We start from the raw sequence: 18,130 nt of genomic DNA, 5'->3' as shown, positions 1-18,130 counted from the left end.
AAGCTCACCATTTTTCATATGCTTATTAATATAGTTTAGTCAGCTATCTACATTAAAATCCATCCACTATATCATTACCGATAATTGGTTGAAGTCCCTCTAATAAAAGTCAATTTTCTTTTGAATCATTACTTGCCCACACACCTTTGCACAATCAGCAACCTTATTCACCATTCTGACTGCATATTCACAAATACTGTAAAACTGACTGTCAATAACAGCAATGGGAGATTGGAACACCAACATTTTCCCTCCAAGTGCCACTACAACTTTACCTACCTCAGGATGATTAAGAGGCTCAGGCAGAAGGGAGTTACTTGTGAAACACAGAGCAAGTGAGCAGTAGGCAAAGTAGAGTGGTAAATGAGGAAGATGCTGCTTACTAGAGAATTAGAGAGATGCTCGCCCTTGGCTAAAGGGTCTTAATGCAAAAATCACTCAGGTCTTTCCTCTGAAAGGATGAGGCAAATATAGAAAACATATGCGGACCGAGAACCTAATACCCATCCTGTTGTTCATGAGGCAACTCTGGGCAGAACTGCAGTAGAGGCCACAGTAGAAGTTACAGCTCCACTGATTACATGGTCAAGATTAGGAGTCCACCAGCAAAAATTATAAAGATGTATAGTGATGCAATGGTCAGCACAAAAAAGCAAAATGGCTACAAAATAAGCTATTTCTACTTAAAATACCTGCTGGGTCTACATAAACTTTTGCCTTTTCTTAATCATTAGCAATACTAGAAGCCCACTTTATCTTGAGCGCAATTGACTCACAGCAGATAGGAGTTCGAAATGGGATGTACATCACCACATCAGTACAATTATAAACACCATTTCAGAGTATTAGCACAAAATTGGGTAGTATAAACCGAAAAATTCAACCCATCGCATTTGGTGAAGCTGGACTTTAATGACCTCACTTCCACATTAAGTCTAAGCTGATCAACAGAATAGAAATTTCAAAAAAAACTCAGAATACGAAAAAAACTACTAAGTAGTACCTCAAGCAGTCTAATTTACCTGTAAAACTTTCTTCCATTTCATGGTCTTTACGTTTCAGTGAAACAGGTCTTATGACCTGGGGGGCCTGTCTAGTTGGCCTAATGGTAGTAGCTTGTGACTTGCCAATGACTATTGTTGCTGGGGAAGCCGCATGACCAGTACTAAAGTGACCTTTCACTGAACGAGCAGGTGTCTGTTGAAACAAAATTTTAGATAACGTAAATGGAACAAACCGAAAACAAAGAATCAAAGTTAAGATGCTGAGACCTAAACTAGTTCTTCTACAATTGAGACCAAGGGCGGAATCATTCCAGATTTGCACGAAGTGCAGTAGTGGATGTGAAGAAAATATATTTTATCTGCTGGCCTCAATGAGAGTTTTCACACCATATCGCCCCCTTCCTCCTCATTCATTATGCAGTCATGGGAAACACACCTGATTGCTGGCGGCTGGCCTCAGGTTTGCACGCCACACCATTACCTCGCTGCTTCCTCATGCTGGACACCATATTTAAACTGCAGCCACATGCAGAGTTCTCAAATGGTTGCAACCCAGGACTACTCCAGTGAAGACATGGCCCCAAAAGCCAAGAAGAGTGCAGGCCCCCAATTCAGTGGTGCATCCCTAGGATGCATTCTGGACACCATGGAGGCCCGCCGCGATGTCCTCTAACCTCACTCTGGTCGCTGGATGGCCATCAGTTTCACCACTCCAACCTGGGAGGTGGTGGCACATGTCAGTGCCAACATTGCACACAAAAGATCAGCCATCCAGTCCATAAAACAGATAAATAATCTCATCAATGGCCCCAGGGTAAAGCAACCATCTCATCGATCTCAACTCACCCACTCACATGTCCATCACACATTCACTGGCATCTCGCTCACTGCCAACTCAAGGGACATCACCACTCACATTCTTATGCACACCCTCGGATCTTTATCTGGCCACATCTCCTCTGGAGACTGCCTTCTCAGCCCTCAACATCTTGATGCCATTTGCACAGATCAACATGTGCCCCCACAAACATCCAGGGATATCCCTCTTCCCCAGAAACCCCTTGCCCTGCAGCCTCTTACCTTGCCTCAGGCCGCTTCTCCCCCTTCTCCAAGCAAGCCCTAGCCCTACAGCCTTTGAAAAGTCATCCCCACCTTATGGCTGGTCTGGTAGGTAGAGACTTGCCTGTGAGCCCCCCCTTAAAGTGATGTTTGCCGCCCATAAAGCCTGGCGCTGATGACGGCGAGTGCTGCCTGTCACTTATGTACAGTTGTGAAACACTTTGGCCTAGTGGCTGGATGATCCAGTGAGGGGTATGATTCCAAACAGCAGGGCTTATAATGAGATGAAGTATTGAAATTACATTACTGACATGCGGCGGAGGGAAACATGGCCTGTCATTGATGGGCGGAGCAGGCGAACACAACCTGGTTTCACGACAGCATAAAACCGACTTTTGGCCTTCTTGCCATATTGTCTGCTCATGCCTGCCATCAACAGGACCAGATGATTCCGGTTTGCAGTTAGTTTGAAATATACTGTGCAATCATTTTAATAAGGAATTTTTACAAATTGATTCAGCGCTTATGAAATGCAGTCTTACATGAAAAGGTCATATTTAATTATCATTTCCCATTACAATGTTAAACTTTTACCACTTTCGAAGATATATTCTTTGTCCGTTTTTGAACCACAGCAGATTTCTTCCTAGCACATCGCAACTGAGGTCTTGCCACTCCTTCCTTCACTATCTGTGCCCACGACTTTGTCACTAAAATCAAATTGCATATATTCAATTTAAAATAATCAGGCAAATTCAAATCTTCTGCTAGTTTACCTATCTTAGGTCACACATGTTTCATTCTATGAAGTAGGTTCAATTTCCAGATAATAACCAGATATTACTTCCATTCTATTGCCCAAATCACTTGGAAACTTTTGTCTTTCGGAAAATGTGTTATTTTGCTTATAATCTACTTGGCTCTGGGCCATGCAAAAGCAAACTATATAATACAAACAACCATACTGAGTTGCAAGGAAAATGTGTGATAGAGTGAAAAGTGCTTTGTGTGCAAATGCCCTACTTCTTTCATTGAAACATGCTGCCCCATGTTAAAAGTCACTGTTCGTACATTGAGGAAAGGATGAATCTGGAGCCAATCTTTTCCTTAATCCAGGTTTAATCACAAATCAGAGTACAGGCACAGACCCCTGTTTCACCCCTACACCTGGTGTAAGCTGGTTTTTATACACGGAATAATTCTCTAATCTCTCCCCAATTGATGGCAACTGCTCTCAATTACAAACTAAAGCATGCAATCCATTGTAGCATGATTCCAACATTTTTTTAATGCATCCAGAGGATGTGAGCTTCCCTGGCAGGGCCAGCGTTTATTGCCCATCCCTAGTTGCCCTCAAGGAGGTGGCGGCGAGTTGCCTTCTTGAACCACCATAGTCCATATGGTGTAGGTAAAACCCACAGAGGAAGGGAGTTCCAGGATTTTGACCCAGTACCATTGAAGGAACAGTGATATATTTCCAAGTCAGGATGGTGAGTGACTTGGAGAGGAACTTCCAGGTAGTGGCATTCCATCTCTCTGCTGCCAGTATCCTTTTAGATGATAGTGGTCGTGGGTTTGGAAGGAGCCTTGGTGAATTCCTGCAGTACATGAATTAACATCCCAAACCAGTTCTCCAGATGAACTGAAGATCACCAGGTAACCACTGCAAGAGGAATGTGATGTGTAACATTTACCGGTGGTTTCCACTTACAAGGTTGGCGCTTTATGTGCATCACCCATGTGCATCAGAGTTAGAAGCATTGGCACATGCACTTCTCACAATAACCTGAGATGCATGAAACTCAAATTATCATGGGACAAAAAAACCTTCAAATAATCTTACCTAAGTGCCATGCAAACATTGATCTATTCTCAGTATAAAGGTTATTCATAGATTTGTTTGTTCTGTACCATGTGGGGACACCTTGAGGAACAACTGATTTTTAAAAATGCTTTGAATAAACCAATTCATCAACGAGAACACTAACCTCAATACCGTCCCTCAGTAGTTGTAATGTGTGCCCAGTTAATCAGCATCTGAAGATACAGATATGGGATTGGTGGGTGGGTGCAGTGGAAGTAAAGGGACAGTTTATGACACTGCAATGTTGTGCTAATATGCTCCTTGTGATAATTCTTCAAGACAATTGCTCCCAGTTTTGCCATAAGCTCAAAATACGCCTCATACACAAAGTTTAGACAGGCAGAATGTGCAATCTAATCACATTACTGAAAATGTTTTATAGTTCAAGTCAAATTATTTCAAACATTTCTCACGCTAAGCTTTACTAAAATCCTTGTGACAACTCGGCTTAATTATGCTCTGTATCATCCAATCAATGCCATGACACAGGATACCAATTTTTACTTCTATCAAGCTATAATTTTTTCCCCCTCTTTTGAGTCACTCACAGCATTCACCAGGCAAGAAGTAAGTTTAAATGATTTTTGCCAATGTCTCAAAGTCCAGCAATTTAAGTACTGTAAATTTATGGCCTGCACCACTGTCTTGCCAATCTATGGCCAACCACTTTTTTAAAAAAGTGGAACAGTTGTTAATTTTTGAGGCTGTGTCATAAATATGGTACAACCCTAGCTAATTCCAGTAAAAAATCTACAACTTTAGAAAATGCCTTACCCAACAGGTTAGCAGCTGAAGCCCCTGCCTGCCTTCTGGAACGTACTGCTGCAAATAATGAACCACTTCTTCTAGTGCTTTTTCTGGAGGGTTTTTTCCTGGAACTTGCCACTAAACTGGCGTTCTGTTGAGGCTGCTCAAATAGCACCAAATTGAGGGGAGCTGGTGCAAGTCGAGGAGACTTGGACCGGGTTAAGTGGGGAGGTGTAGCAACATGCGTGATGGAGAAACGCCCACGTACACGTGGAGAACAATCAAAAGATCCTCCAGCAATCGGACTCGGCGTTTTATTGGCCACCAATTTGCTGGGTGACAAGGTAGGCAAAGTCTTGGCAATAGATGACTTCTTGCTGGCTGAGGGTGTCTTGTTTTGCAAAGGAGTTCTGGCAGCAGGCGACCTCTTGGAGGAAGGCAAGGAGGGTGTTTTTGTTGGCAAAGGAGTCTTGGCATCAGGTGACTGTTTGACATCTAACAGGGAGGGTGCCTTAGTTGATGCTGGCATCTTAACCAAAGGTGACCTCGTTGCAGGTGGATTTACGCCAGTTGTTGACAAAAACCTCTTGCCTGGTGAAGGAACTTTGGCAGGTGATTTCTTAGTTTGCCTGGGCGAGGTCTTTGCTGAAGGGATACTTGACTTCGTGGGACTAGGATGATATTCATTTAGCTCACCAAATTCCTGAGGGGAAGAAAGCAAATTTGCATTATTTCAGACGAGACTTTATAATAAAATGGCTATTTGATATTAATAGTATAATGGGAACTAAACTATCCAAAATGCCTTCCAAGTTAAAATACAAATGTCAAAAAAGTACATATTGCCTTAGAGATGAAAAATACATGTAAGGATTCTGGAATTCCACAGATTTCAAAATCAATTACTGTCACAAATCTAACCAAATTTTGTGACTTAAGAATGCAGTTTCCATAGCAAATCTGTATAGGGCTTGGAGAACATCGCTAACATATTTTTCAAAAAATGTTTATTTTTAAATACTTCATAAAAAAAAACTATACTAAATTGATGGTTTTTATTTTTAATAGTCAAGCATTTGAATCTGTTAAAAAAGTTTATTGTACTCAGTCTTTATTTTCCATGTGCTCATCAGCGATTGGCAGTGATAGCTCAACATTTTAGTTTCTGACTTTTGAGACAGATAGATATTAAACGGCAACTACAAAAATTGGCAGGTTTTTTTTGTTTAATATGCTGATATTTACCACACATTCCCTACCTAGCATGGTAACACAAGTTCAAGCAATTGTCAACTATTCACTCCAACCATTCTCTGGTCCATTGACCTTCCCAATAGCTATGGCAGTTTCCATACAGATCAATAAATGACAAAACATCACTGCTAGCCTTGTAAACTCAAACTGAACCATTCAGCCAACTTCCCTCATGTGAAAAAAAATACTTGATGCCAAATCAACCATTGGCTTCAAAAGCACTGTGAAGTCCATCTTTTGACTGGTTTGGCACTTCACAATTTAGCATCACTATCCTGCACAACTTGCCCTTAAAATGATGAATATATGTGGTTACCTGATTCCATGGGTCAACCAATTTTATAAGTTTATTGCTCAGGCTCAGATTCTGTAAAGCAAAAATGCCTCTAAGGCATTTCTACATTAGCAACTTTGTCGTCCTATTGTTTACTTTTTAAAATTTTAACTCCCATTCAAAATCAAAATTTTCACAGCTAGTAATAATTGTTATACCAGATTCTTGCCACAAGATGGTACTGTCACCAAGCTTTTACAGTATATTATTGATTATAATATCCAATTGGAAGCAATGTACTGTGGGGAAACAAGAATATTGCATCTCTCCATGACACAAGTGTTACAGTGAAGTTATACATCATATGTCAATGGATTTCCGAGTAATCAAGTGCAAATGATAGTGATCCACAAGATAACTCAAGTTCCCATATTTCCAATGTGTATTACCATTCCATGTATAGTGTGACTTTACTGTAAATATGATTTTTCTTTTTACAAATCAGTCACAGACAAGCAATTATATAATGATAACTAGAAGTTCCAAGGGTTAATCAAGTGGATAAGAAATAACCCTGTCCTGATGCAGATCAGCTGGAATGATTCTATGCATAAAGGGTTAATAAATGCATTTCAATAGTTACCTCAATTGTACAAGTGTGTATTCCAATGCTGGAAGCATGTTTCAGTACTGTATGTGGAGTACATCGAAATGGTGTGCTTACTCGGGTCGGAGTGCCTCCTTTTCGCAGAGGAGAGCTTGGTGGCATGCGTTTGTCAAATACTTCTGGACTTAGGTTTGCACCAAAAGAAACTCTCTTTCGCTTAAAACTTGGGCCATAAAAATTTTCTTCATTTTCACTTCTGCGCTTTTTTGATAAATAGGAGGTAACAGCTGTCGAGAAATAATTAAAATGGAGCAATTTAGTTAAAAAGCACAAAAACAAATTTAATCTAAGCAAGCGAGATTTATTTTAAAATTTCAGACCCCAGGTAAACTAAAAAGCCACCATATTTTAGCAATGTGAGAGTAAATTCATAAAGATCCTGCAAAGTTCCATCTTGCTTCCACTATCCAAGTTACACAATTAGTAGCACTGCAGTATGCCAGTGTTGCATAATAGTCCATCATTAAATATTCAAGTCACTTAACCGGAATTATCTGGTGATCAAATTTCTTAACACGATAGGCACTATTTTTCACTGCTTACTAGATTTTTTTTTTTAAAAGCTCATTAACATAGCCTATTTTAGTGCATAAAAATCATTAAGCTGCTTCAGAGGTTTCTTTTTAAAGATAGCTGTACATTAAAAGATTATAAACTTAATGTAGGTAAGCCATTCTTCCCCATTTATAATCTCCAGTTCCCACAGTGCTAGATTTTACCTGGAGATGAAGTGGATTCTTTGCTGCTGGTATAGTGATTAAGTTCAATGTCTACAGATGAAAACGTTTCCAATTGTACTGTAGCTGTATTCATAGGATGTATATGGTCTCCCCCAGCAACTATTTTCTCAGTTTTTTCACCGTTAGAGTCTAGTGGACTTTTAGATGCCCAACTCTTTCTCTTCAAGCGCTCTGCTTTGGTCGGGTAATATGGAGCATCACTTTCCCTAAGCAGATGGACTGAAGATGGAGAGGTGCCACTTTTCTGTTTAACCAGGGCAGGTGACTTTGAAGCTGAAGACTCCAAAACCTCTGCAGATTCAGTCTGCATATCTGCAGGTTCCTCATTTTTGTTGCGTAAAGATGATCTGCCACGTTTTTTGGGGGTTTCAGCCCGTTCTCTGCTTACATTAGCTGCTGTATGTTCCATTTCTACCGATTTATCTTTCAGTTCTGATTTTGCAGCTGAAGGCTCAGAAACATTCGTGGATTCCACCCGCTCTGACTGAATATCTGCAGGTTCCGCATTTTTGTTGCGTAAAGATGATCTGCCACGTTTTTTGGGGGTTTCAGCCCATTCTCTGCCTACATTCGCTGCTGTATGTTCCATTTCTATCGATTTATCTTTCAGTTCTGATCTTGCAGCTGAAGGCTCAGAAACATTTGTGGATTCCACCTGCTCTGACTGAATATCTGCAGGTTCTGCACTTTTGTTGCGTAAAGATGATCTGCCACGTTTTTTTGGGGTTTCAGCCTGTTCTCTGCCTACATTAGCTGCTGTATGTTCCATTTCTACCGATTTATCTTTCAGTTCTGATTTTGCAGCTGAAGGCTCAGAAACATTCGTGGATTCCACCCGCTCTGACTGAATATCTGCAGGTTCCGCATTTTTGTTGCATAAAGATGATCTGCCACGTTTTTTGGGGGTTTCAGCCCATTCTCTGCCTACATTCGCTGCTGTATGTTCCATTTCTACCGATTTATCTTTTAGTTCTGATTTTGCAGCTGAAAGCTCAGAAACGTTTGTGGATTCCACCTGCTCTGACTGAATATCTGCAGGTTCCGCACTTTTGTTGCGGAAAGATGATCTGCCACGTTTTTTTGAGGTTTCAGCCTGTTCTCTGCCTACATTAGCTGCTGTATGTTCCATTTCTACCGATTTATCTTTCAGTTCTGATTTTGCAGCTGAAGGCTCAGAAACATTTGTGGATTCCACCTGCTCTGACTGAATATCTGCAGGTTCCGCACTTTTGTTGCGTAAAGATGATCTGCCACGTTTTTTGGGGGTTTCAGCCTGTTCTCTGCCTACATTAGCTGCTGTATGTTCCATTTCTACCGATTTATCTTTCACTTCTGATTTTGCAGCTGAAGGCTCAGAAACATTCGTGGATTCCAACAGCTTTGACTGAATATCTGCAGGTTCCGCACTTTTGTTGCGTAAAGATGATCTGCCACGTTTTTTGGGGGTTTCAGCCTGTTCTCTGCCTACATTAGCTGCTGTATGTTCCATTTCTACCGATTCATCTTTCACTTCTGATTTTGCAGCTGAAAGCTCAGAAACATTTGTGGATTCCACCTGCTCTGACTGACTATCTGCAGGTTCCGCATTTTTGTTACGTAAAGATGATCTGCCATGTTTTTTGGGTGTTTTAGCCCTTTCCTTGCCATCATTAACTGGTGATTGCTCTACTTCAACAGTTTTCGGTTCTTTTTCCACTGAAGGCTCAAGAATCTCTTGCGGTTTCTTTACAACTTCACCTACAGTTAAGGATTTGCGAGCAGTGAAATGTTGACACTTCTGTTTTGTTTTTGGTGTACATTTAGAGCACAGGTAGTTATTTTGCTCTTTCCCTTTAACACCTACATCAGAAAATCTAGGTGATGTAACTGTCGCCTCAGAAGGGGCATTTTCTGTAAATTTGTTTAATTCCATTAAAATATTTTTCTTTGGGCTGCTTATGTTAGCAGTTGGTTTTGCAAGGTCTGCAGTTGCAATACCCTCAATTAACAGAGTATCTGAATTGTTCATTTTATCGTAGTCACAATCTTTTTCAATCTTGCCCTCTTTGAGTGTAATATTGCTGCTCCTCCCAGACATTCGTCTGGCGCTCAGAGATGTTCGGGGATTCTTGACATATTGAGAAACTGCAGCATCGGATTTTTTTCCTGGGACACTGGTTTGCTTTGTCAGGTCAGTGCTGCTTTCGTTAACTGGTACATGCATATTAATTTCATTTGGTTTATTCTGAATTGGTTTTGCGACCTCCTGCTTGAATATTTCATAAAGTTTGGAGAAAGGCGATAAATATTCCTCATCTGCAAGTTGTTCATCATTAAGAATTTTTGTGGAGCTTCTCTTGCGCAGGTGCTTTGGAGGTGAATCATCCCTTTCATTTGGCGTAGCATTTGCAGATTTCGTTGCTGCTTTGAAGATTTTATCCACATCTAGCTTATCTGACAAAACACCATGAAATTCAAAAGGACAAAAGCAATTCACAATATTACAGTTAACAGGCAAGGTTCAAGTAATAAGATATAAACACGAGTGACATTCAGAAACAGCAATTCAACAGGAGGGTAATCTAGTACAAAACATGCATTGTATGTTTATCACTGAGGATTATAAATTTTCTGCTCCTAGCTTGAAAGTTCACTTGATAAACACAACACATGATTTTATGATGCACTACTGTAGGCAAGGCATTTGTGAATAGATTTGATATCAGGAATAAGCTATAAGAGGTTGAGCAAAATCAGGACTCTTTTCATGGGAACAAGTTGTAGTAGAATAATTTCAGGATTATAAATGATTTTGAGTGGGTAAAATGAAAAAAACGGTTTCCATTATTGTTGGAGTGGTGGGATGGGAAAAATGATTCTCTTCAGGAGAAAAATGGGAAACTAGGGGAAAGAAATTGAGGCCTTATGACTATTAACTGCTTTAATACAAGTAACCTTCACAGTGATGGCAACACTTCAAACTGCATTTGAAATGGATATTTCAGTGAGAATGGATATTTTGAAAAAATATTTTGGGGTATAGTGTGTTACTCTGTGAAGAATGCTGGGAGGGTGGTGGAAAATATTTAATTACACTAGGCAACAGTTTGACAGAAGTCAGGCTGTCTGACAGTTTGGAAACATGAAAAGGTTAAAGGTGTTAAATTTGAGGTACATGTATAGATTAGATCTAACATTTGCATTTTTAGCTAAGTTGAGAGCTTGTTTGAATTTCAATGGGGAATTAGAGGAGGAAAGGAGAATGCTTGCATCTTGCAGGAATTCGTAGGTAAACATGTAGTGGAGATATTATATTTTTATTAACCCAAAAGCAAAGACAAGATGGAAACATGAAAGATCTTTATATTTGGAAGGGTTTGTGTTTCAAAGGGGTGAGAACAATGGAACTGGAATGAAAGGGGAAAAAAGATACATTAGAGTTACTGGCTGTTTAGCCATTAACCTGGAGATGGCTGGAGCTGTTGAGAAGTCTTGGGCTGCGGCAGGCAGTTTTATACTGAAGTGAATTCCACAGCAAAGTGGTAAAGGTCATGTGGTACACCTTTAATGAAGCTATAACAGTCTGCCTTGTGAGATATTACTGGATTCCACATTTAAATATCCATAAGGAACTGTTGTCAGCAAAGTGGTTGCTTGTGGGTTTGACCAAGTAGAGTGTTATGGAAGGAATGTTTTGTAAGACTAACCTTAATTGTATAAATGTAATCTTGTGTGCTCAAATTTTCTTGATTTCTAATAAAACTTTAAAATGTCTTTTAACTTTTAAGAACCCAGAACTAGACCTCTTACTACTGAGACAGGTACGTCGTGTTCTCATTATAGAATATAAAAGAAAGGTTGTGGCCCATAAGGCAAGTTTCCCTCTGGGATTTGGTTTGCGCAGCAATTAACACCGGCTGTGGTCATGGTAGACAGAAGAAAACATAGGGAAAAAGAGAGCAGAAATTGAATTAGGGTACACAACAAGCACCAGTACAGATCCCATGGCCAAACAGCCTTCAATGCTTTATTTTCAATTTTCTGGATATGAGATTTAAATTGAAATGGAGACTTACCGCACTTCCAAAGAACTAAAAACTAGAAGAGGTGTAAGCCTTCCTTAAAGCAAAAATTGCAGCCAGGAACAATCACATTGCTTATATCAGGGTACACAACAGCAAAATGCCTCCATAAGGGTAAGGATAATGCAGAGGCAGTGCAAAATCCAAATATGGTATCCAAACTGCTGCCCAACATTCAACTGGGTAATGTCCTAGATGTTTACCTTGATTCAGAGAAATATTTTTTGGAATCTAGTCTAAACTAATGGGTTGATAATCAACTTTTGGATGGTTCGGTATATTTTTGAATCATTCATGAAATATGAGCTTTACTGGTAGGGCCAGAATTTATTGCCCATTTCCAATTGTCCTCGAGAAGGTGGTGTTGAGACACTCCTTGAACTGCTGCAATTCATATGGTATTATTACACTCAGAGTTAGGGAGGGAGTTCCAGGATTTTGACCCAGTGACAGTGAAGGAACCACAAAATCATTCCAAGTTAGGACAACGTGTGACTTGGAGGAGAACCTGTAGGTGGTGTTTCCATACATTTTGCCTTGCTCTTCTGGGTAGTAGAGGTTGTGGGTTTAAGGTTGTGGATGGGATACCAATCAATGAATAGCATGGAGCTCGAGTATTGTTGCAGGTGCACTCATCCGGGCAAGTGGAGAGTATTCCAAGCTACTGACTTGTACCTTGCAGATGGTGCAGGCTTTGGGGAGTCAGGTGGTGAGCCACTTGCTGTAGAATTTCCATCCTCTGACCTGCTCTTGTAGCTTATGTTTAAATGGCTGATCCAGTTAGGTTTCCAGTCAATGGTAACACCAAGGATAGTACTCTGCTCTCCACTTCAAAGTAATTTTGTGGATAAATAACCTTCAAAAAAGAAGCTCCAAAAATCAATGGTTCAAGAATCCTCTAAGTGCAGCTATAACACTCAAGAACTTAAATTCAGGGAAAAAGCAGTTCACTTGATAGGCATCATATTCACTACCTGAAGCATTCATCCCTCCGCTAGGGGTACACTTTGGCTACATTGTGTAGTCCCACAGGATGCAGTCCAGGGACTCACTGAGGCACCTCCCAAGCCCACAACCGTCACCAGGTAGAATAGGGGTTCCAAAGCAGTGGGTCACGATGCCTGGTGGGGACAAGGGACAAGCAGACAGGGTCATGAGCTCCCCCTCTTCAGAGGCTGCAAAGACTACTGTGGCAATGAAACTAGGCTCAGATGGAATTCTTGCAACATGTCACTGATAGAGCTACTACTCCTGACTTGCTTCACAACAAGACTCCAGCAGGTTGTTGTGAGATCTGCCTCAGTTTTGCTGGAGAGTTTGATTGATCCGTGCATCTGAAGATTTGTATTATTGTTCATGTAAGAAGGAGCAGGTCAATGGAGAGTTACCAAATAAATGAGAAGCTTTGATATCATGTAGAGGGCGGAGAAATTCTCTCTCGACTGCTGAGGATCAATCCAGGCAAAGCTTAATTGGAGAAGCCAAGCGGCAATGACAGGCCCTCAGGTTCCATGGAATTAGCACAATTTATATTTGTCAGGGAGGAAGGAGCCGGAAAACTCCTTCAAAAAACCTTGCACCTGTGCTTGCTTTCTCCTAGGAGCAAGAAATTTTAAATGCACATTTCGCTCCTGATCAAGATTTGGCTTCAAGTTTGTTGTTGATCAAAAAATCACACCGGTAATTAAATTAAACTAAACTAAAATGAGCAGTTAAGGCTGGGTAAATGTCACTTTGTACAACTTCTATTGTATTAATTCTTGCTTGTAAACCAGGTGTCAGACAGGAGGGGATTAATTTAAATGGCACTAATTTCTCCTCTCGCCACCAGTCCGTAAACAAAACAGTGTTTTGTTTTGTTTCCCCCTTTATAAACGGTGGCATTATTTCCCAACCCCCAGATTTTGGTGAGATCCAATTAATAATGCTACAGCAAACTCGAGATTAAGTTCATCCGAACTAAAGGTTAGTTTATTTGCACACACTCAAAACTCAGGAGCGTCACAACATTGCCTTCTTTGCATTCATACAGTAAAAGAGGGATAGACAAAAGAAAGATTTATGTGCAGAGACCACAGAGAAAAGAAATGTTTCACATAGGTTTCCAAGTCCAGAATCAAAGTCCAATGAGGTATCCCATCACAGAGGTCTGAGGGCTGGTTAATTCACTTCTCCAGAGGTGTTGATTTCACACAATGAGATTGATTCATCTCTGCTTGCCTGTCTTGTAGGCGAAGGTACAGAATTTCCGCAGCAGTGTGGATGGGGTCGGATGTTCAATCTGGGACAGAGCTCCTTGTCTGTGATGCTGCTAGTTGGATGATAAAATGACAGACAGCCTTTGCAGTACAGCAAGGCAATATTACTAGTTCCAGAAACTAGAGATCCAGGTCACATGACTTGAACGGTGTGGACAAGGTGGACATGGAATAGATGTTTCCTCCTGTGGGTAAGTCCAGAACTAGGGGTCACCCTTTTAGTACAGGGATGAAGAAATTGTTTTTCTCTTACAGGGTTGTAAGACTTTGGAACTCCCTGCCTCAGAAGGCTGTGGAGGTGGGTCATTGAATATTTTTAAGGCGGAGGTAGATAGATTCTTGTCAGGAAAAGTAATCAAAGGTTTTCAGGGGTAGATAGGAATGTGAAATTGGAAACAGAAACAGGCCAGTCATGATCGTATTGAATGATGGAGCAGGCTTGGGGGCCAAATGGCCTACTTCTGCTCCTACTTCGTATGTTCGTATGACTTTATTCTCACCACTGTCTTTGACAAAGGGCATGTATCCCGAGATTGTGGAATGTCTCAACCATTAAGAATTGAAAGAAAGGTCGTGAAGCGCTTTGTCTTAGCAGACACAGACTCCTGTTGGCCAGCCTAGGTTATGAAATGCAGATAACCTTTGTACAGCTCTCTTTGAGTTTGGTCTGTGCAGCCCACATTGTGTCATTAATGGCTCTTCAGAGATAATGAGCTGTGAGTTTCTCTGATACTGCTAGATAACTCCTTTTTGTTTGAGGGTCACAGACAGACATGGCTGATGTTAGGTCTTTGTTCAATTTAAATTTTTAGGGGTAGCAATGAGCATATCTCTATATATTTTATACTTTAAAAAAATAGGATGAGGCTTTAGGCCCTCACAGTGGGGCTTTCAAACCAAGGTTCCCTCACTGCCTCCAGAGCATTCAAAACATTCTTGCAACTCTTTCCTCCCCACCACTCTGGGTCATGGCAATTTAAAAGCATTAAAATGGGATCACAGTAAGAAAAAGTTTGGGAAGCACTGTCACAGAAGCTTAAAGGCAGCTGTGGGAAAACCATTCCCTCCAAGTCACACACCATTCCAACTCGTATTCCTTCATCGCTGTTGGGTCAAAATCCTAAACCCCCTATTTAAACGTAAAGTGGGAGCACCATTGCCACGCATATTGCAGCAGTTATGGATGGTTAATAAATGTCAACCTTGCCAGTGAGGTCCACATCCTGAAAAGGGTTTACATGCAAATCAGAGTTCTAGATATGTATATGCAAACCATATAGTTAGAACTTGTGAATTAGCTTTTAAAAAAAATATATAATGCAAAAAATACCAACCAGGCTTCTGTCCACTTGCAGACCGACGAGCCTTGCCAGAAGGTTGTGAACCATCATCTACTCCCTGTTGAACATGAAGAACCTGTTAAGTGAAACATTATCAAATTAAGGAAGGAACCATTAAGAGTAAAAGCAAAATACCAAGAATGCTGGAAATCTGGAACAAAAACAGAAAAACTCAGCAGGTCTGACAGCATCTGTGGAGAGAGAAATAGAGTTGACATTTTGAGTCTGTATGACTCTTCCTCAGAGCTAAAGAAAAGTAGAAATGTGATGAAATTTATACTGTTTGGGTGGGGGGGGGAAAGAAAGAGAGAGAGAGAGCGAGAGAAAGAGTGTAGAGCAGGTGAAGTTGAGTAGAAGGCCAGCAATAGGCAGAGCAAAGGAGAGATTGACAAAGATGTCATGAACAGAAGGTAAAGGGAGTGTTAATGGTAGCGATAAGGGCTAAAGGAGGCGCTGATCGTGGCATTAAGGTCAGAAAGCAGAATGTGATAATAGCAGGACAAGGGTAAGCACTCTGAAAAGAACATGAACAAGTGACAGGTGGCCCTTGTGAGGGTGGGGTGGGGTGGGGGGAGAGGAGAGGACGGTGGTGGGGAGAAAAGATCGAAAATAGGATAAAAGGTGGGGGTAAAAATGAATAAATTAATTTAAATGAAAATAAGTAAAAATAAATGGATGAAAAATAAAAATGAATTTTGAAAAAAGTGATAAAAAGGGGCTAAAGATAGAGGAGAGAGTTCATGGTCTGAAGTTGTTGAACTTGATGTTAAGCCTGGAAGGCTATAAAGTGCCTCATCGGAAGATGAGGTGTTGTTCCTCCAGTTTGGGTTGGGCAGGCCAAGGACGGACATACTGGCATGAGAGCAGGGTGGTGTGTTGAAATGGCAAGCAACAGGAAGGTCTGGGTCATGCTTGCGGACAGACCTAAGGTGTTCCACAAAGCGGGCACCCAGTCTGCATTTGGCCTCTCTTATGTCAAGGAGACCGCATTGGGAGCGAATCTTTCTTACTTTTGCCACTATCAGCACTTTTTTTTAGCCCTTACCACTACCGTTAACACTCCCTTTGTCCTTTTGCTCATGGCATCTTTGTCAATCTCTCCTTTGCCCCCACCTGTCGCTGGGTCTTCTATGCAGCTTCACCTGCTCCACCCCGACCTTAAACAATATAAATTTCATCACATTTCTACTTCTCTTTAGCTCTAAAGAAGAGTCATACAGACTCGAAACGTCAGCTCTGTTTCTCTTTCCACGGATCCTGTCAGACCTGAGTTTTTCGAACAGTTAAGCTTTTAGAATATAGGCTGAATTGAGAGGCATTGCCAATCATTGGGAAGGTAATTTTTGAGGTACCCTGGAAGTAGGCAAATATGGCACTGACATTCAAAAAGGCTGATAAACTTCAATTTCACATAAAATAATGGAATCATCAGGAGTAAATCTAATTTTCTATACAATAATCTAATAAATGACAATTAGCATGGCTCCAGAAGGGGAAGACCCTACTTGAACAGAACTTACTGAAATGAAAAAACAACAGTGCGGAGAAGCTTGAATGTCTGCCCGAATTGGAAAAAGGCATCGACAAATTTGGTGGATTGAGGGCAAATCTTGGGAATGATTAAAATAAGTTGAACAAAGCAAAAGGTTCTGGTTAGAGAAGTAATGGCAGGAGGAGGTAGAAGGCACTGAGCAGGGTTTCCAGAGTTTACTTTTTAGACCCACTAATATTTCTAATTTATATCAATGACCTTCATTAAATTAATCAAATTTGCAGATGATAACAAGGTGGCCATAAAATCCAAGGTCACAATTCAGAAGTTATAGGACAGGCTAAGCAAAATGTTGGGAAAAAAATGAAATTTAACACATAGGTGTAAAGTAATGTGCAGGAAGGAAGATATGAAAAACACATTGCATGAATTCACTTTCACAAATTCATACAATGTTAAACAGCAACCAGACTATGGCAGTATGAGTGTATCAGGATTTGTAGCAATTTTATGAGCCAAAACATCCACAACAAGCTGGTGAATTTGACAGTTAGCAGTAGAAAGCAGAAGTTTACAGGGTTTACATTAACAGGACTGCTTTCACTGCAAATTTGAAAAATCAAACCAATGTAAATATTTTATCAATTGCTCAATTAGCAAACATCCATTCTGAGCAGCCATGGCATCAGGGAAAATGGCAAATAAAGATAACTACCATAACGCAGTACAAGAACAAAGTGGAACATAGGAGACAGTTCAGAAGGGAATGCAAAAAAGAGGGAGAGATGAGGCACAAAGCTGTTTGGGTATCCAAACTGGGGCGAGGGGGGGTAGGAGGATATTATTCTTCAGGATCCACATTATCTCTTGAACACCTAAAAGAATTTTAGTATTAGGCAAGCAAAATTACACTATTAGGAAATTCAAGGAAGAAAGTATTTTGATTTTCATATAAAAATGCTGAGCCATTTCCATACCAGGACTCTACACCGAATCATCAGTTACTGAAAATACAGCAGAAACAGAAGTGCTGGAATGCTGGCCTTCATTTCTAAAGGTTGAGAATACAAGTGATCAGAAATCATGTTGCAATCATACAAAGCACTGGTTAGAGCCCACCTGGAGTATCATGTCCAGTTCTGAGCACCACACCATAGGAAGGCTATATTCATCTTAAAGGGAATGTAGTGCAGAATAGTCTGATTAGTGGCAAATCACTAATCAGAGGACCCAGCCTCTGCACTGCTTTAGAAGCCATGTTATGATGTGCCTAGTCCAGTTAAGTTTCTTGTCAATTATATGCCCCAGGATGAAAGCAGATGGGGAATTTGCAATTGTGTCTCTACTGCCTTTGTCCTTCAAGGTGGGAG

The 18,130-nt window shown here is 40.7% G+C and overlaps 1 protein-coding gene across 4 annotated transcripts in view; it reads right to left on the bottom strand.

Annotated features, from left to right (window-relative positions):
• mki67 (marker of proliferation Ki-67) overlaps window positions 1-18,130 on the bottom strand; it is a 60,098-nt gene that overhangs the window by 25,100 nt on the left and 16,868 nt on the right. For 3 of the 4 annotated variants that reach the window (XM_041209821.1, XM_041209820.1, XM_041209822.1), the window contains exons 6-11: window positions 15,263-15,344; window positions 7,589-10,042; window positions 6,846-7,096; window positions 4,702-5,377; window positions 2,658-2,773; window positions 1,023-1,197 (exon numbers count right to left, since the gene is read on the bottom strand). In XM_041209821.1, the coding sequence (XP_041065755.1) occupies window positions 1,023-1,197; window positions 2,658-2,773; window positions 4,702-5,377; window positions 6,846-7,096; window positions 7,589-10,042; window positions 15,263-15,344 (3,754 nt within the window). The remainder of the gene's footprint in view (window positions 1-1,022; window positions 1,198-2,657; window positions 2,774-4,701; window positions 5,378-6,845; window positions 7,097-7,588; window positions 10,043-15,262; window positions 15,345-18,130) is intronic. The other variant, XM_041209823.1, reaches the window with a different exon arrangement.

This window comes from Carcharodon carcharias, chromosome 17, assembly GCF_017639515.1.
Source record: "Carcharodon carcharias isolate sCarCar2 chromosome 17, sCarCar2.pri, whole genome shotgun sequence".
In the NCBI taxonomy this organism is placed as follows: Eukaryota; Metazoa; Chordata; class Chondrichthyes; order Lamniformes; family Lamnidae; genus Carcharodon; species Carcharodon carcharias.
Note: the sequence above shows the minus strand (reverse complement) of the source record. Positions and strands in the feature narration are given on the sequence as shown.